At 55.9% G+C, this 18807-nt stretch overlaps 3 protein-coding genes across 3 annotated transcripts; all 3 read left to right on the forward strand.

The window, feature by feature from the left end:
* Positions 1–69: 69 nt before the first annotated feature.
* Positions 70–5598, forward strand: TGME49_227990 (hypothetical protein; the record flags this gene model as incomplete). Its single annotated transcript, XM_018780188.1, has 5 exons — positions 70–1583; positions 2725–2913; positions 3685–4444; positions 4837–4938; positions 5446–5598. The coding sequence occupies 5 exons, from the start codon at positions 70–72 to the stop codon at positions 5596–5598; spliced, it is 2718 nt and encodes a 905-aa protein (XP_018636083.1).
* A 5795-nt stretch (positions 5599–11393) lies between these two features.
* Positions 11394–15284, forward strand: TGME49_227980 (hypothetical protein; the record flags this gene model as incomplete). Its single annotated transcript, XM_002366380.1, has 3 exons — positions 11394–12051; positions 12581–14155; positions 14609–15284. 3 exons carry the CDS (start codon positions 11394–11396, stop codon positions 14782–14784), a joined length of 2409 nt encoding a protein of 802 aa, XP_002366421.1. The 3' UTR covers positions 14785–15284.
* A 550-nt stretch (positions 15285–15834) lies between these two features.
* Positions 15835–18742, forward strand: TGME49_227970 (histone family DNA-binding protein). Its single transcript, XM_002366379.2, has 2 exons — positions 15835–17185; positions 17743–18742. Exons 1-2 carry the CDS (start codon positions 16853–16855, stop codon positions 18115–18117), a joined length of 708 nt encoding a protein of 235 aa, XP_002366420.1. The 5' UTR covers positions 15835–16852; the 3' UTR covers positions 18118–18742.
* Positions 18743–18807: the final 65 nt, after the last annotated feature.

Consider the following 18807-nt stretch of genomic DNA (forward strand, 5'->3'; position numbering starts at 1 on the left):
CACTTCTCTTTTTCCTGTTTTTTCCAAGTTTGCCGGTACTAAGAGACTCACACCTTGACAAGTCGCAGCATGCAGTCTCTTGTCAACGCCTTGCCAGAGATGGCGTCCCGACGCCTCGTGCTCGCCGCTTCTCCTTCTGCTTCCCTCTCTTCTCCTCCTCTGTCTTCTTCTCTGTCTCCTCCCTCTTCTCCTCTCTCTTCGTCCTGTTGTCTTTCTCCTGTTTCTTCTTCAGTTTCTTCTCCTCGATCCTCTCACTCTCTTCGCGCGTGTCTTCTGAGGTTCCGTCGGCGTTCGGCGTCCGGTTGTCCGGCGTCTCTCAGGCGCTTGTTTCCGGGCAACGCAAGAGTCCCGTCCTCTCCGGCCTCTCTTCATTCTCTCTCCTGCCCTCTTCTCGGAGAAACAGGCTTCCTTCAGTTCGACTCTTCTCTCGCCTCCAGATCTCTTCGTTCATCTCCTGCTTTCCAAGAGCTCCTCGCTGCGAGTCCCGCGAGAACGCGCAGCCCCCAGTTCCCTCGGTACGGCAGAGCGCTCTCTTCGATCGCTCGCGCCTCACAGTCGCTTCTCAATCGCGCGCTTGTCTGCTCCTCTCTCACTCTTCCTCAGCAACTCGTTTCTCCCGCAAAACATGCAGACAGAGATCTCTCGCGCCTGCGTCGCTCCCAGCGACGGGCGTCTCCGTCCACCTTTCTTCAACGGACACCGCAGAGCCGCGAACTGCCGGGCCCCGTCCTCGAGCGGTCGAAGCCGAGGTGTACATACACCCCAAAGTGGATGTACACCCCAGACAGCGTATGCGCGGGGAACGTCAACGCTCCGTTCCGAGCGTTTTCGACGGGTGTGACAGACGAGAAGGCGACGACGGTTGCGGAGAAAGGCGCGTCCTCTGCCGACATTCCTTCTGAATCACGTTCGCGAGCGCAGCCTCCCGTCCTTTCTCGCTCGCTCCGGCAGACGTTCCCGTACGTCCTTCCGGTTATCCGTCCTCTGCAGGCGCTCGCGGCACTTCCTGTCTGGCAACAAGGGACCTCGCCGCGAAGCCTGGAGCTGCGCTCGGTCTCTGTCCGGCTCGCCCACGCGTTCATGCCACCCTTCTCCACGGAGACTGAGGAGCTCTGGTGTGCGTACATCCGGCGACTGCTGGCGGGGTCGGCGCTCGCGTCCGCAGACGAGAACCACAGGGAGCAGAAGAGCGAGAAAAGCCGGCCGAACCCTGTGCAGCTGTCTGTGGACCTGGGCCTGCAAATCGCGCGCCTTTTCGCCTCGCGAAACGTCGTGCTCGCCGAAGCCTGGAAAGGCCTCTTCGCCTCCATGGACCCTCTTCTCCGGGAGCTGCGACAGCGGGAGGAGCGAGAGAGCGCAGCTGCGGCGCGTGCTATGGTGTCGAAGGACTCCGCGCCTGGCGCCGGAGCAGAGAAGAGAGAAGACGGCGAGGCGACAGACACCAAGGAAAGGTTTCCAGACGTTGTCCTCAAGCTCTGCGAAGCCGCGAACCGCGTCCGACATGAGTGGACCTGGGGTACTGAGGAACTCATGCTCTACGCCAGACGCCAGCTCCCTGCCCTGGAGGCGCCTGAGGCAGCTCGGTAAGCCGCCCAGAAACTCGCGGGTCTTCGGGGCCTTGGTACCTTTTTCGAAACGCGTTCAGTGAAGTGTCGAGGGACGCGGGTGCATGCGTTGAGATTGATGACTGGCTTTGTTGTGGTGTGATTTCCAGGAAGTCTGGTCGTTGAGTCGTGCTAGTGCCCTTCGTCACACCGCAAAGCGCTTCTCTGACAAAAACTTCAAGGTGGAGTTGCATGCGTGTAGATGGGACTTATGAAGATCAGTCGCGATGCAGTCTGTCCGTGGTGACGCTTACAAGCCTCCTCGTCACTAATGGTTTTTCCGTTTGTGTGGTTCACCTGAGCGACCAGGTAGCGGGCCTCCTGCTGCCGGCGTAGGGAGAAAAAAGCGCAGCGCTCTGCGGAGGACTTTGCAGCTGCCGAAAAAACTGTATCCCTGCAGTGTGTAGGGACCGTTTCTGAGTTCTCTTCTCTCCTTGCATGCGTTCCGTCTCTCGTTACCGCAACTGGAGACTGTGGCGCGCACACAGCGTTTTTGAGGAGAACGCGCCGTGTGTTCGATTCCATGTGGAGTACCGGAGTTGGAGTGGAAGATCGGGAAGAAACGTTCTCCTTCATGTCGTTTCCCCATGCTGTCGCTTCTCGTTGAAGATCCCGAAGCTCAACACGAAGGAACAGAGAGACCAGCGTTTGTTCTTGGCAGAACGCGGCAACCCAGGCGTCCTGTGAGGTCTGCGCATGCGGCGAGCAGCCACTGGACGCGCGAGGCCTATCCGTTCTCTCGGGTGTCTCCGTATTTCTTCCTCTCGCGCATCCGCGGCTCTCCCACAGCCGCTGGATCCTAAATTGCAGCTGCAGGTGTACAGGCACTGCCTTCCTGTGTGTATCTGCGTGAGGAGATCGCGCGTCCCCCCCGAGCGAGACGCTCGAGAGCGTCTCCGTCTCCATTTTCTTTGGATTTTCTTGGGGGAGAAGGAATGCCAGAAGGATAAAACGCGCCACGGTCCACGGCTGTTGGTCGGCCCTGGTTTGTCCGTTGTCATCACGGCTCTCTTCTGGCTGTCTTTTCCCTCCTTCGACTCGTTTCCACGTTCAGGTTCTCACACGGTGTTTCTCCCCTTCCACATGGCGTTGTGCCCCGCTGCCTCTTGGGTTTTTCTAGGCTGCTGCATGCGCTGGCGTCGAGTCCCAGCACGAGCGAGAGCGTCGTGGCGCGCCTCGCAGAAGCCTTCGTTTTCCTCTGGGAACGCGACCTAAGTGGCACAGTGGAGCCTGCGGCGGGCCTGCAGCTTCTGGAGACTCTCGCGCGGAAGAGAGCGACGGAGCGCGACTTCATTCGGGACATCAGCAGGTGAGCGACAGGGGAAGAGTGGAGGTGTGGAGAGACAGGGTGCGCGGAGCTCGAGAGGTAAAAGTATATCTGGACTTCTGCATTCTTGCGAGAGCCGAAGCTCCACAGACAAAGGCTAGTCGAGAGAGTGAAGTACGCAGAGACTGCATGCGGCTTTTGTGGTCGACGACAGCTCGAAGAACATTCGTCTGTGTTGAAGAGGCTGTGCGAGAGGCTCCCAGTTTCCTGTCGACTCTCTCGAGGGGCAGCGTCTTTTTGGGGTATCCGGGAGCCTTGCGTCCACGCACTCTCTCGGCGTAGTATGCATGTCGGCACTTGGAAAATCTGTTGAGACAGTCCTTCTACACCTGGAGTCCGGAAACAAACAGCCTCTCACGCATGCTACCTCGCGAGTGACAGGGAAGACGCATCTGAAACGTCCGGGTGAAGCTGGAAAGTTCCAAGGTCGCTTGGCACAATAAAAGGAACATATGTAACACACACTTGAGCGTGAGCTCCCGAGTCTCACACGATGGGCTCCAACGCTCGCTGTTATGTTCACGAGGGATCACGAAGTCCAATCGGTTGCAGAGACTTGGGGGCACCGAGGCGACCCAGCCTGCCTCCCGCTGTGAGGTGCAGACGCCGACCAGCCTGAACCGGTGACGCTCTTTCCTCGCTTCAGGAATCGGGGGACGCGTCTGCTCTCCCCACACCTGCGTGGCGCTTCTCGGTCTGCTCTGCGTTTTGACGTTTCTCTCGCTGTCTCCTGTGCCTGCCTCGACGCTCCAGACGCATGCACTGCTATCTGCACTTGGGCCTCTTGACGCCGTTTGAGAAGACGCGCTTGGCTGTGGTGTATCGACAGCTCGAGTTCCGCCACTTCACGTTCTTCCGGCACCTTGCGGAGGAGTTGCTCCAGCAGAATGCCGAGCGCCAGAGACTTCTCGCCCTCGGCCGCTCTGAACCGTCCGCAGACGCCCTGCAGGCTGCAAGGCAGCATCAAAGGAGGCAGCGGCTCTCGCGTCTCCAGAGTGAACTCAATCCGAAAAAGAAATCCCTGGAGTCGTCTCCATCCTCTCCTTCTCCCTCTTCTTTCTCCTCTCCTTCTCCCTCTTCTTCCTCCTCTCCTTCTCCCTCTTCTTCCTCCTGTTCTTCCGCGTCTTCGTCCTCTGCTTCTCCCTCGGATTCTGTCTCTTGTTCTTCCTCGTGCTCTTCGTCTTCTCTGGAACAAGGCACTGGCGAGTGGAGGTGGCAGGAGTATCTACGCCCTGGGTACGTGATGGGGTTGGGCCTGGAAAAAGACTTTTCTCCGAGCGGCGTGATTCTTCAAGAGGAGATTCTTCCTCTGGTGACTCGCGAGAAAGTCGCAGAGCTCCGCCGGGGCTTGCGCGGCTCGCTCCCTCCGGTGTCTGTACAGCTGCCGGACGCGAAGGCTGGAGAGTCTCCTGACGCGCAGGAGACTTTCCCGCGGTCTGAGGACTTCAGCCCCTGCGGAATCAAGGCGTTCACTCTCGGACAGACGGCGGTCATTCTCGACTCGATGCTGTTTGTAGGGAAACGCGAAAAGAAGCGAAAGAAACAACCTGTCAGCTTTGCAGCTGTCGTGCTGCCTCGTTTTCTTTCAAGGCCCTACTTTGCTCTGTTTTCCCTTTGTTCCCGGATCGCCTTTGTTCACCTCTCTCGTTCGCTGCATGTTTCCGTGAGCGGCTTGGATCCTTCTTCTCTCTTCCGTAGCCTCTCTCCTCCCTTTGTTCCTTGCCTTCCGCCGTTTGCCTTGTCCCTTCCTCCTCTACGTTCTCTCTTTTTCGCGGTTTTCTCCTCTCCGTGCTGCCGGTGTCGCGGATTCTTTCTGTGAACATCTGCCTTTCCGATCTGCGTTCCTTTAGCGCGCTTTAGTTCCTTTTTTGTGAGTGTCTGCCTTTGCGATTGCTGTTGCTCTAGCTCGGCTTTCACCACCAGTCGCGGTTCTTCGGGCCTGTCGCGGACGTCCTGCTGCAGCGCGCGACGGAGCGCGGCGCCGTCGAGACTCTCGACCCGCAGCAAGTGAGTTTCGATCCGCCACAGCAGCGACAGAGAATCCACTTTTCTCGGTGTGAATTCGACCTGCAAACGCGGCGGCCGACCTTTAAAGGAGAGGGGGAAGGTGGAACACAGGCGAGACTCGCAGTCGGGAGATCTCCGCGGTACAGCCACACGAGGCTTCAGAAAACCTGACAGACGGATCCTAGACGTACACAGATGAAGGGCAGATTCAGAAGCTAAGCAAGTCTACAGATGTAGGAAGAGAGAGACACTTGGTAGATAGGTGAAGGATCGAAAGAGACAGACACGTACAAGTAGCCCAGTAGGCAGTGGTGTTTGTGAGAGGAAACGCATGCAGCCCATAAGAAGACTTCCGTGAGTTCGTTCCAACTTGAGCTCGGGAATGGCAGTCGTTCTTTTCCCCATCACCCGTGGACGGCCACCCGCGTCACGCGGGGTACGTACACCTGAGAGCCACGGGGCCCTCACCGCGTAGAGTTAGACTTCCTCGTTTCCGTTTTTCTGCAGTGCACCAGCTTGATGGTTTTCTTCGCGGAGACGAGGCGCCAGTTGAGTGAAGACCCTGACGACTGCATTCGCCGCCTTACAGAGCGGTTAGTGTTGTTTCGCGATTTGTCTCTAACGTCTCCTGTAGTCTGTGCGTTTCCGTTGATCGTTTAAATCTCCGTAGTCGCGTTTTGGTGAGGTCTGTCGAGTCTGGCGCATGCAAAGCGGTCTTCAACACACGGCGGGTTACGCAGGCAGCAGGCAGAGCGTCCAACGCAGTCCTCCTTGGGGAACGCAGTCAAGAGGTGAATGGTGTATGTGTAGCGCATCTGCTGAGGATCCCTTGCAGAAGCTTGACGTCCAGAGGTCGGGTCTCTCTCTTTTTGTCTCTTTCCATGCCGCGACTCAGAGGTTTCGACGCGTTGTTTTTCTTCGCAGCTTCGTCGACGCTCTCGTCTGCGAAGTCGCGTCGCCGGCGCAGTGTCTCCTCTTCTTCAAATCACTTGTCAAGTGGAGCGCGACGAAATCCCCACAGCCCCACTGCAAACGGAAGAGGTGGCGAGAGTGGAGCAACACATACCGGCCGCTCCCGTGGCTTCATGCGCCGCGTCCAGAGGCTAGGGATACGCGACCTCTGCTTCTCGCTGTCTGCAAGCAACTCTGTAAACGCGTACACAAGTAGGCGGACTCTTTGAGCCTTCCGTGAACCGAAAACGGGGGGGGGGGGGTAAGGCACTTGTGCGTCTCGCGCTCTGCACCTTTCTGAAGGGCAGCGAGGCCATGCAAGCTTCCTCTTTCTGCAGCGGCTGAAGAGGGAGACTCAGGTGCAGGTCATGTTGGAAACAAAGGAAGTCGCGTCGTAGAAAAACGAGACGAACGTATTTTTTCTGCCAAGATTGAGGCTGGAAGACACCGTGAGGCCCTAGGCGAAGGGCGGACGCAGGGAGCCACTCCAGCTCAAACGCAGGAGGGTTTTCGAACGAGGCGAAAGTTTTCAGTCAACCTGTGGGATACCGACGGTTCTCGTCTTCTCAGACGAGTGCTCGTGTGTGTGTCTGCTTCCCCAGCGGAGGGGCGTCTGAGACGCTTGCAGAAACTGAATCTTCCGGAGAGGAGGAACGGAGAGAGAAGGGGGCACTGCATCTCTTGTGACTTACACTTTTCTGAGACCATGCATGCAGTCGGTCGAAGAAGTTCTGCGTGGAACGTTTCTTTTGCTGCAGCTTCAGTATGAAGGAATTGACTGGAATGCTACGCGCGATCGCCTACGTGGATTTCCGGGAGCCGGCTTTCTTCACTGTCTTCGTCAATTACCTCAAAGAGCGACTTGGCGAAATGCAGGAAGAAGACATTGCAAATGTCACTCAGGTCAGTGCCCTTATCGACGCGCGCGGAAAACAGCTCCACAGATATATCGAAATGTATATGAACGTACATATAATTAATTTATGAACAAAATATACATGACATGGAGACAAGAACATTTGTACGTTATGCAATGTCGTAGGAGATTCCCTCTGGAATTCCTGTAGATTATTCGGATATAAACATGTACATGTGAACCTAAAACTGTACATCTTTGGAGAAGCGGACACCGTGATAGAGGGTTGGGTGTCTATGTTTAAGATGACGCAAATTAGGGACGCCAGCACTCTTCAGGTGTCGCGTGTGCCGAGGACAAAGGTTTCAAGATCGAAAGACTCTTTGGAGACGAATTCGTTCTCGACCGCGTTGCCCCGTGGAGAGACACGCTTGCGGGGAGCAGCGCGCATGCAACATTTTATCTAGTCTGTTTTCAGAAGAAAGAAACAAGAACGTGTGTAGTGTTCTCGCGGTGTTTAGACCGCTGTCACTCTGTAGTTTTTTGCGTCGCGCTGGTGTCTCGGTGTATCTCACGCGTCGCCGAGTGTGTGTCATGGGTGCATAAGTTCAAGCGGGTCTTTGTCTTTCGCGGCTCCGTCGCCGTGTCTCTCAGTGCTGGCAGAAAGACGCTTGGTCACTACCGTTCTCGCTTGTTTCGTTCAATCTCGTCGCAGTCCGGCAGTGTCTCTTCAGCGCTGGGGCTGCCGGATAAACTCTGTAGATGCATGGTTTTAGCAGGCGGAGTTCTCAGAACCAGGAGAAACAGGTGCAATGTTCGTGTGACAAAAGGGAAGAGTGGGGCAAGGCGACTGCGGGCGTTATAGGCGTTTTTCGTGTAACTCTTTTTGTGTCGAGCGCGCTTTTGGTGTGTCGGTTGAAGTCTCTTCTCCTGTGGAAACCGCGTCTCTGTGCTGTCTGTACAGGCCTTCAACAAAGCGAAGATCGAAGAACCTCACCTGTTTTCGCTCATGGGGAAAAGGTACCAACACCTGCAGGCAAACGTAATGGCTGTAAAACGCCGCGGCGTCCTTGTCAGGCGCACAGGTTGAGCTTTCGTCATTTTCGTCGTATCTGAACAGATGTGTGTTTTCCTGGTTCATTTGTCTCTTGTTCGGAGGAAAACTGAATGTCCTGATTCGCGCTTCTTGCGGCTTTCCCGCTGCGGAACTCACAACTTCGAAAGGTTTTCAGATCTCTCCGGCGTTGAGAGGCTAAACACTGTCGACCCAACAAACGCAGTTTAGGTCTCTGCGAGGTCTGTGACGGAACAGGCTCCTCCACACATACCACGCTTAAATGGGGAGACACCTTAATGTCGTTTCACGACGTGGAGATCCACTTTTACCTGTCTTAGAAAGCAGCCCAGTCGAGCGACGTATATACAGCAGTCACAAAGAACCTGGCCGTCTGTGGCTCGTAAATGGAACTAAGAAGTAGGATCCTAAGGGGGAATGCACATGACGGAGTTGCTACTGGTTTGTGTACACTCACTGGTCGATACACTTCAGTCATACTTTCTTGTCGGTGTGACACTCTCGCGACTTTTTAGGGCCATGGAATGCATAGCTGTCTAGCCACACATTCACTAGTCAATTGCAGGTATTTGAGCAAAGGCAGAGATATTCTATGCAGGATCTGCTGCGAGGCACCGACTCCACCGTGCTGGTTTTTCTGGGTCAAATCGCCGCGGCAGAGATCGGAAGATACAACGGCGTCTCTCTCTCTCTGAGAGTTGAACTAAAAGCAGTTCTGTACAGCGGCAGACTTGGTCGAGAAAAACACGGTTGTCACGGATGCTGTTTGTGCAGCACGCACTCCCTGGGCAGCTGTCCAGATGACTAGTCACGTGTCAGTGCCTCCGCGGTGGTCCAGCACCTGGTGAGGCAGGAAACAAAAGGCGAGATCTGCGCAGAGCTTCTTGCATTCACAAAGCGTTCACTTGTCTAATCAGTCTGCGAACTGCAAGACGAAACTCCAGAAAGTCTCGAAACATGACCTGTGCCGGGCGCGCCTCTACACTCGCAGAAATCGGCGATTCGCGGCAAAGGCTCACGCCCAGAAGTCACACGTTTTTGCAGCCGAGTGAGATGGCGAGGAAAGCACGTGGAGATTCAATCAAGAGTGATGGGCCTGTACGCGAGCACTGAGATGGGGGATCACGTCGTCCACAGAGAGATGGTCACAACAAAAGCGCTTGTTGGCTTCCACTCAGCGTTTGCTCCCGGATGAAACAGCATCCCCGCCGCGGAACTTTTAGAAAAACCCAGGTCAGACCTCTCAGTTGTTTGCAGAACTCTAGCTCCACGTGTACAGTCTCCGCCTCATGTGGTGTGAAAGTCTGAATAGGGAACCAGCTGTCTCCAGATGTTCTTCTCCGGGACCGGAGAGCAGTTTTGAGTCTGGCAACACGAACGACAGAAGAGTTTCCAAGAAGACAACTTCTCTTTAGCTAAGTGGAAACGGTTTCTCATTCCCTGAGAGAATCCCCAGGGTTTCCAACTTCAACACGAATTTTTCTCCCAACACGAGAACGTCTCCTGTAGTTCCTCACGCGTTTGTATGTGATAGGAGGGGCGCAAGACACTGAGGCGGATGCGCTATGAAAGCAAGTGCAGAGATCGGTGGACCCCGTCCTTTACTTTCCGGTTTGAGCATCCATTTGTCTGCACTCACTTCCCCTCCCTCGCCGTCAGGATGACCTCAAAGGCCCGAGAAGCCATGTGGTCGGAGCGGAGAACGGGACACCAGACTGATTTTGGCTGAAGAGTATATACAAGTTGATTCTATAGAAATTACCGCTGCCGAACTGGAAACTCCAGTCGAGGATACACGCCCTACACCTGCCGTATCCAGTGACCATTCGCGTAAGTGGTTCCATTCAAGTAAATGGTACCGGGGGTGTTGTCTGCGGTAAACCGCGTTGTTACGAGAGTGACGTTTGCCAGTGAACCGAGCCTCTGTTTGATGCCTTCTGTATGGGACCCGTGAACAGGAAACGGTGGTGTTCGTTGTCGCAGAAACAACGGTGTTTCGTGGTTAAACTACAGTGGTCGTAAACGGATAAAAGCGAATATCGGTGGCTGCCAACAACATACTGCAGGAGTCACACACTTTGTGTTTGCATGCACTTTGACGAAACCGCAACGCATCCATCAGCCGAAAAGCAGGGGAAGGTAAGCGGCGACTCTACTTCTAGCAGCGAAAACGCTTTGACTCAATCCCGTCGAACAGGTGTTTCGTTTCACGCACGGGGACTGGAGAAGATCTGCTCGCGTGTATCAAACAGGGAGTTCCGCGCCTGGAGGGCGAAGATATGCTCCGGGGAACGTGCAAGCGAAGCATTCGAGGAAAAAAGAGACGGCTACAAGTCTTTACAGAAATCTGACCCGGAAACTGATGTTTCTGCATCACGCCTGCGCCAAAAGTGACCTGCCAGCCCGGCGCCGGGGTGTAGGTACACTGCCGCGACAGCCGACTAGCGAGCAACTCGCAGCTTCCACTTTTCAGACAACGTGAGTTCCCCGTCAAATCACGACAAGCTTTTCGTGTAGACGATCGGCAGACAGCGATGTCTTTCTACGCAGAGTCTCAGCGGGAATTAAGCAGACCGGACGCCGTCGACCGGCAGCGTTCTGTGAAAGCTGCGGTGGTAATACTTTTTCCACGTCAACAAAAATGTGGGTCTGGGCGGCTTAAGTTGTGTGCAGCTCCCTTCTCTCAGGAAGCCAGAGGAAAAGCGTTGGGTCAAGCACAGAACGACGTGGAAAGGCGTTTCAAAAGTGTCTTGACTGAGTGGGCATCGAGGCTTCAGCCGACAGCCGGTAGAAGCACGCGTTGTGCATGCATGCTCCTGGCCGCCTAAGAGCAACGTTCACGGGAAGTTCCCAAGTCTGGGAGCAAACAGTTTCGCTATTTCTTGTGATTTCCTCCTCACCTTTTCAGCGCTTGTGTTGTGGAGCATCCCTCTGTCGGGAGCTCTGCCTGAAACGCCCAGCTTCTGTTCGCCAAGCGCTGCGGTACCGACTCACCGACCGACTTCTCCTCCGGTGGACGTCGTCTCCCTCTTTTCTTTTGAACGTTTTTGTCTTTAGAGAACCTGGCAAAAACTCTCTGGAGACTTGCGAGGACAAAAGCTCTTTCGACTCTTGCGCTGACACGCCACAAGATACTTGTGGCTCTCGACATGGATCGTCACTACGAGCGAGTCTGGTCCCTTGTTTTCAGTTCTGTGTCTTTTGCGACAAAGATTTCCTCATCCCCTCTGTCTGAACTCTCCCGCAACACCCGAAAATTTCTCCGCAGAAGACACATTGCCTGACTGTGCACGTGGGGGCTGAAAGCCGACAGCCGCCGTGTGTTGGCGGAAAGAAGAAAGGGCGAGAGACACATCGCCGGGACCATTGCAGAAAGCCGCCACTCTCGGGAAACTGTTTCATCTTTGATGGATTTCCAGAAGGGTGTCTTACGCAGAGAAGAGAACTTTTTATCAGCAGCCACCATGGGGACACGGAGCGTCCTGTGTCTTCTGCAAAGCTGAAAAGTCGAGCCCGTTTTAAGTTCCTGTCCAAAGCTCCTTCAAGGTGTCTGCTACTTCTCTCGAGGCCACGATGTATCCGCATCCGAGCCATCAGCACGGCCAGCGGCATTCCGCGGAGGCTTCGCCTCAGCGGGAGCCGTCTTTCTCTCGGCCGGGGCAGGCGGGGGTCTATACGCTTGAAGACGCGCATTGCTTCCCTTACGGAAAGGCGCCTCCAGGCTCAGTCCCTTCTCAGCTCGGTCCTGGCGGTCTCCACGCCCCTGTCGTTGCGCATGCTCGGACACCGGGGCCGTTCTCTCACTTCGAGCCTTCTGCTCCGTCGGCGGGTTTCGCGGCCCGGCCGGCTCTCCACCCGGTGGGGCTGTACGAGGCCCGGCGAGGCGCCTCGCAAGGATCTCCTGGCGGCGCAGAACTCCAGTACCCTTCGGCCCAGAAGTTTCCCTCGTTGCCAGTTTCGCAGAGCGTCCAGTGCGAGGCGCCTCCCACCCCCTTCTCGAAGTCCAGTCAGCTCGTCTCGCGGCAGCCCTCTGGCGTCGCCAGTCGTTCGTACGACCAAGGACGAGCTCTTCCCCCAGCCGGGGCGTACGCACCTGCGCATGCAGGCGGTGCCTCGTCACTTCACATGGGGCACCCTACGCTCCAGCCTTCGGCGACGGGACTCTACAGGCGGGAGGATGGGCAAGACAGGGGGAGTTCTCAGCTGAGAGATGATGCGACGGCATCTAGAGGTGAGAAGCGAAGAAGAGGGCTTACAGGGCAGTAAGACTTGCTCCTGAGTGCGTGTGGACGCCCAAGCAACTTGTGCAAAGACTCTTTGGACCCGAATTGTAGCTGGTAAAGTGTTTAGAGTCTTGACGGGGCGCTCGCCTCCTTTATTCAGAAGTGAGGAACCAGAAATATATACTTTTCGCAGCAGTCTGGGTCAAAGTATACACTCACAAATTCCTCTTGGGGGAGGGGGGTGGGTTGCGTGTCGTGGGTGCTGGTGGGTTTTCTTTCTTGGATCGCGGAAGAAACGACATCGAGACCTGAACGTCTGCGAGTCGATTCAAGCATGCATTGCTGAGAAAGCTTCGGCACATCTCAAAATGCGAAAAAAAACTTCTCTCTCCCCGTCTCGAGTCGCGAAAACACTCACGCACACTCGCTGGCGCTTCGTCGGGGGCTCCGAGGCTTGCACACAATTTGCCTGTCTTCTTAGCCACTTGGCAGCCGTTCATGCGTGGTCCCTTTCCCTTGCTCTTCGCTATCTCTCAGGTCTCCTCCCCGCTGCCGCGTACCCGCGGTCCGAGCCAAGCCCCGTGGAAAGCGAGCTGACTGCTGGAGAGTCCTCAGAACGCGTTGTCGCCCAGGGGCCTGTTGGCCCGCAGGGGCCCTTTTTGGCGGGGTCTCCTGGAGCGCCTGTGTCGGCGGGAGGGATGGGAGTGCCCTTTGCGCGGAGGCCGAGCCAGGACCACTCGCAGGAGACTTCTTGGGGGCCAGGTGCGAGCGCAGAGTCGCGCCGGAGTCTCTCTGGAGGTACAGCCTCGCAAGTCCCTGGGCCTTCTCCGGTGCCGGTCCCCACCCCAGGGCAGGACTGTGTGGGCCAGACGGGCCCTCAGAGTTTGCCGGCGTCAGGTGCGCTGCGCTTGGCTGCGTTTGCACCCTCTTCCCGGGAGACAGAGACCCTTCCCCATAAAGGGACACCCAGCCCTTCGCCGATGCAGCCCAGCGCGGCGCGCCGCGACCCCTCGCCCTCTGTGGGGCGCGGGCCGGGACCGCCGCAGGGCCCGGGCCTTCAGTCCCCGCTGCGGGCGGGTGACTTGGCCCACACTGTGGGGGGCCAGAGCGGGAGCGAGGGCCTTGCTGGGGGGGCGCCGCAGGCGTCTTCTCGCGAGGGTGCGGATCTGCTGCATGTACCGTCTTTGCCGAGAGGAACTGCGTACTCGAACAGTCCGCCAGGACGGCCAGCAGCCGCTCCCGCAACGGCTCCTCCCCAAGACGGGGCGAGTTCGTCGGGCCCCACCTTTGAGGGCATCGAACAGACGCACTTGGGGCCTCCGCTGTCGCCTGAGGTCCTCACGCGGCTGCTGCATGCGCGGCGAGCGCGGCTACGGCGGAACCCGCTGCTGCGCTACCTCGAGGGCTCTGTCTCGCAGCCTCGGTCTACGAAACGCATGCGGCCGGAGGCCCGACACGGAGTTGGAAGAGACGCTGAAGCCCCTTCGCTTTCTCGGCCGTTTGAGGAGGCCCTTCGCGGCTGCAGTACGCCCCTGAACATCGACCTCTACTACGACTTGGCCGAGCGACCGGGGCCGCACTCCCTGAGCTCCAGTCTGAAGAGCAGCAGCCCGTCGCCGGGAGACAGTGCATGCGAAGGCGAAGCGGGACGAGAGGGAGGCCCTGGAGGCTTTTCAGCCACTCGGAGCGGCGGAGGGGAGGACGCCCCGGCGCTCCCTGCAGGTGACAGGAACAAGAACGCAGGAGCCCCGTCGGCGGCTTCTGCGGCAGCGGCCGCGGCGGCTGCAGCTGCGACAAAGGACGACTCGCTTCAGTGGTGTCACCAGCAGATTCAGCAAGTGCTTCTTCAGCACCCAGAGATCTCAGCGTCAGCTGCGCAAAGTCGAAACCACCGGCCTCTGTTCCACCAAAGTGTCCTGGCGGAGGCCGCGATGAGTGCGCATGGAGGAGCTGGCGCCGCCAGCTCTCCAGGCTCCTTCGCCTCGGCGCATAGCCCTTCAGAATCAGGCGCAGGATGGAAGCGGTGGAGAGATGTCGACGTTGTCCCTCCGCCGCAGCAACTGGAAGAACTCCTCATCGTACTCGCTGCCGCTGTCAAAGTCCACGTCGCTGGTGAGCCGGCACTCTGCAAAGAGAAGTGCATGCACAGCTTCCTTTACGCGAGGGTTTGCGAAAATGGGGATCGAAAGCTCGTTGGGCGACCCGGTGGCGTTTCCGCGTAGAGTTCTCTGTGTTAGGCTGGATAGAGTAAGGCAAGACTGCAGGAGCAGAAACATGTTAAGGAAGAGCCACGGAGTTTGTGCAGCCTTTGCATGCAGCGTCGGTAAAAAACGGTTTTTCCACTGGCACCTCTGTTACGGACTGCAGCGGAAGCGCGCCTTTTCGTTTCTCGTCGTAGACAGGGAAGAACGAAAATGGACGAACAGTGGGGTCCGGGCCCCGTCTAGGCTCGCGGGAGGCAGCGCAACCGCCTGCAGAGTCAACGGAGGAGTGTCTCTCGGATCGGCACCATGTGGACGTCCCCAGACACTGTGTCTTTTTTGGATCAACTGTTTTTGCATGCAGAGCTCATGACGCTAGCCTCTGCGGCCGAGGCGGCGGAGTTTGCGGCGAGAGCTTCCCGTGATGGCACAGACGCGAGTCGTCAATCTGCGTCGTCTGAAGACGAAGAGAGGCCGAGGCGCGTTTTGTGTGCTCGCCACATTTTGGCAGCTGCCGCGCAAATACCCTCTTTGGACTGATATTGTTGGACTCCTGCTGTGTCTCTGCTTTCGCTGCGCCGCAACAGTTTTGTGCTGAGATGTGACGTTTTCTTCGACATCCCTCGCAGGTCTGCTCACACTCCGAGCGATGTGTGTCGAGAAGCGCTACTCAGAAAGACACGGGGTTTCGCGTGAGAAGGGAGAGAAGACCGAGGAGAGACTCTGCCGTTTTGCAGGTCTCTCAAAGTTGTGTGTTTCTCAAGAGTTTCATGCACACCGAAGGCCTCAAGACTCCTGGTTTTCCACCACGCGAGGGACGTTTCTGTAGACAACGGTGCCGCAATTAACTCTCGTTCCGCAGACGGAGAGACGCAGCCGCGTCCTCGAAAAGCTTTCGCTGTGGTGCGGGGCTGTTCCACCGTACACGAGAGTTGCGATAGAGCGACAGAAAAACAGAGCCCTACTCAAACGCGATCTGTGAGCCTAGGAATTCGTAGACAGCTGATGTACCACTTTGGAGTTTTTTCTTTTCGTGTTGACAGAGAGCAGACGGTCGTTTTCGCTGAAACTAGATTCACAGCTGTTGGTTTGGCGGCTTCTAATTCGACAGCAAGGACGCACGTGTGTCGGAAAAAGAATCTAAATCACGAATTCAAAAATTTTCGTTGTCACTCGAGCGAAGAGTGCGAGTCTTTTCAGGCTCATTGTGCTGGAGCCTTCAAGATGTAAAACAGCAGTTGAACAGTGGCGACTCGAGAATTTCAACACAGCCCATCGTCTGCCGTTACTGCTCATATTTTCCCGGTCAGAGGAGTGTTTCTTAAAGTGGTTCGAAGAAGCTACCAGGTCCTTTGAAGAATGCCGGCACTACGCGCGTAAGTACAGCTTGCGGGGTCTGCATTATCGGCTACACCTGGCCTGAGGAAGGCAGGGGCTTTACAATAACTCCAGGGAAGTCCATATGGTGGAAAAACGAGGAATTTGACAGGGAGATGACGAGTATTACTTCAGTTGTACGGTCCTCGAGTCTGTGAATGGCATGACACAAGAATATACGGAGGAGGCTGCTGCTGCACATGCACAGAATTCCAAAAAGTCCCGTCCTGTTCCTGAACTGCAAGCATACCGGATGGTTAGCTGAAGAAGGCCTTGCTGTTTGTGGTGGCAGGGGCGACCTCGAACTGGGTATAGGGTCTCCGGAGTTGGGAGTTTCAGTGTGGTCTTCCACGTCGTTGTTTTAATCAGACGCGCTTCACCGCGCGGATCTTTGGCTCGTTAGTGACACAAGTTCCAACAAGACACGGATATCCCAGGACTTTCAACACCGCGGAGTTGTCAGAAAGTCCCCGCCACGTAAACACTTCCACGCACCCATCCTGTGCACACTATCGCGTTGTGCGGAAAGCAAACATGTGTATTTTTCGGGGCTTTTCTCCGAAACTCTTCGAACGAATTGCGTAGGCAGTCTGTGTGTGAGTGTGTCGGAGACCTCAAGGTGGGCAGCATTTCAGAAACAGACCTCAAGGAATGCCAGGTATTCAGAGAACAGAGACTATCCTGTGCAATTGAGTTGCAACTCAGATGCACCGATCGAACAGTTCCTTCTCGTACGTTTGTACTTTTATGCGTCGTCTGTGCATCTGTTTTCTAAATTTTTCACAAGCCGCATGTCACAAAACGGCTACGTCAGCTCGTGCCCCCCCGCGTGGACGCCCATGTGTCGGGGTGAAGTGTGCATCGTCGTCTCCGGAATTGCCGGCCCGTGTTTATTCGCTTTTCAAGTCTTTTTATGAGTCTGAAGTTCTGCCACAAACGTTTAGCAACGCTGTTGCTGAAACTCCCGTCGAAAGAAATCCTTTGAGCACTCCAGAAAGCACGACGCCCCGTTCCCGTCCCTGTCTTCCTCGACTTCCGTCTCTCTCGTTGCACACACACACACCGACGTGTGTCTCCACGCGTTTGTCTCCTTTTCTTCCAGACAGTTTCTGTTGTATGTTCTTCTCCTTCGCGATTCGCGGCAGTGTGTAGATAAAGTGACGGCGAAGCAAGGCGAGTTGCGTTTGGAAGTCGTGCCTTTTTCGTCGGTGAAAAAAGTCGTGTCTCCATCATGCAGACGCTTTCGCTGTCTCTCGTTCTGCTTGTGGTCCTCTCGACTTCTCAAGAACTGCTCGTAGCCGAGAGCTTCAAAGTCAGTCCCGGAGGAGGATTTTCAGTTACTGCCTCTCAGAGTTTTTCCGGGAATTTCCGCGGAAGACAGGCAATCGCTCACATCCAGGAAAACCACGCCGCCGGGCCTGGGTACCGCCGGGCATCCTCGTCGCTGTCGGTGAGCTTCCCTGACCTCTCTTCCACCTCGAAGGAAGAACTGTCTTTCCAGACCTCTTCTATGGGACCTCTTCAAGCCGCCTCTGCCCCAAGCGAAACGACAGAAGAAGACGAAGTAAGTTGAGAAAAGCAGGCGGCACCGGGCGGGCGTGAACAAAAAAAGACCACAGAAATAGGCGGAATAGTCCTGCCGCAGAGGTGGTGACTGCCCACGGACGAATTTTCTGACCAGACTGGCGAAATATTTTGGTGCTATAACAAGCGGGGTCTCGGGAGTGCATTTGCCAACCGCATTTGTAGACGCAGTACAAAAGGTGTGTAGTATGCGAAAAAAAGGGACGCGGGGCATTTGCTACAGATACTCCGTGGAACGATGTAGATAGCAGAACGTTTTTCTCGCGATATAGGCTGCACGGTACAAATACTAATTCGATTCCCTTAGCACGCTGGTGTCTCTTTTCTGAAGCTTGCTGCCTCGCCACATGTCCACCTCTACTACCCCTTTCGGTATCCAAAATTGCTCGTCCAAGCAGCATTAGCATTCAGTGGTTCTCTCCTCTCCTCAAGAAAAGGGTCTGCGTTGTATTTAGTTGGTCGCCACTCTCTCTGAATGCTTCCTGTGGTTTTTGAGCTTCTCGGTTTCCTGTCTTGGCGATTCTCACTTGTCTTCAGACGACGAAAGAGGCGGCAGGTTCGGCGGTCACTCGGAAAGACCTCGTCGCGTCAGTCGCCGCGGAGTTGCAGGTGCCGCGAGCAGAGGTGGAGAAAACTGTCAGTGCGTTTCTTCGTCACATTTCCGCGAGTCTGGAACAGGGCCAGAAAGTTTCGCTGTCAAAGTTCGGGAGTCTCGGCTTGCGGCGTCGCGGCGAGAGAGTGGCGCGGAACCCACGCACGGGAGAGCAGCTCACTGTTCCCGCAACCACTTTCCCGACCTTCAGTTTCTCGAAAGTTCTGAAGGACAAAGTCCGAGAAGTTATTCCTGCTCACGAAGCCGACGAAGAAGACGCTGACGAGACCAAGAAAAAAGGCCTCTTTGGCTGGAACTAGCATGTGACAGAAGCAAGTACACCGTGCGGATGTCGAGTTCTGTCGAAATTTGTAACAAACTGCAGGAGCCAAAAACGAAGTGAGCTTTCTGCGCGTTTAGAAAGTGTGTGAAACAACCGGAGAGTCCGTGGCGGCGAGGTTGAGGTGGAAAGCGACGGGCTCGCAGCTCGACAACTCCCCGTTCACGCTGGCAAAAGTCGAATCGAAGAGACAGAGAGAACTTCGTACAGCTAGGGTGCGAACGGTGAGTCCTGTCAGTCACGACATTTGCGAACAACAAAGAAATCCTAGAAGTGGACTTCTAGGCCTCTAGGCCCGTAGAGAAACGCTTTGTCGGGTTCCGTTCGCCGCAGTCGAGTTGCCGAAATCGGCGTGTGGCTGTTCGACGTAAAGTATGTTTTGTGTAGAGAAGGGAAAAAGAGGAGGATCGAGAACTTTTCAACGTGTTTGTGCACAGCTGAATCACGCGCGAAACGAAAGGAGACTGCTGTGCATATGTGGATGAGGTGTCTTCTTTCGTCGGCGCGAGTCGCGACAAACAGACCGACCTGTGCAACGTGGAAAGACCTTTCTTGGCAGTCCAAGACTTGATCTTGCATGCGTTCTTAAACCTTTTCTTCTGATCAACGATCGCAACGGAAAGCCAGGCGTCCACGCCGGAGTCGGGGCCGCGAAACGCCAGTTTTTTAC

The sequence above is a fragment of the Toxoplasma gondii genome, chromosome X (assembly GCF_000006565.2).
Source record: "Toxoplasma gondii ME49 chromosome X, whole genome shotgun sequence".
NCBI classification, from domain to species: domain Eukaryota; phylum Apicomplexa; class Conoidasida; order Eucoccidiorida; family Sarcocystidae; genus Toxoplasma; species Toxoplasma gondii.

Bases quoted from the DNA above. Each gene is read 5' to 3' on its own strand.
- TGME49_227970 (XM_002366379.2), top strand. From the start codon at position 16,853: ATGCAGACGCTTTCGCTGTCTCTCGTTCTGCTTGTGGTCCTCTCGACT. The intron at 17,186-17,742 runs GTAAGTTGAGAA...ACTTGTCTTCAG, and splicing joins AAACGACAGAAGAAGACGAA to ACGACGAAAGAGGCGGCAGG.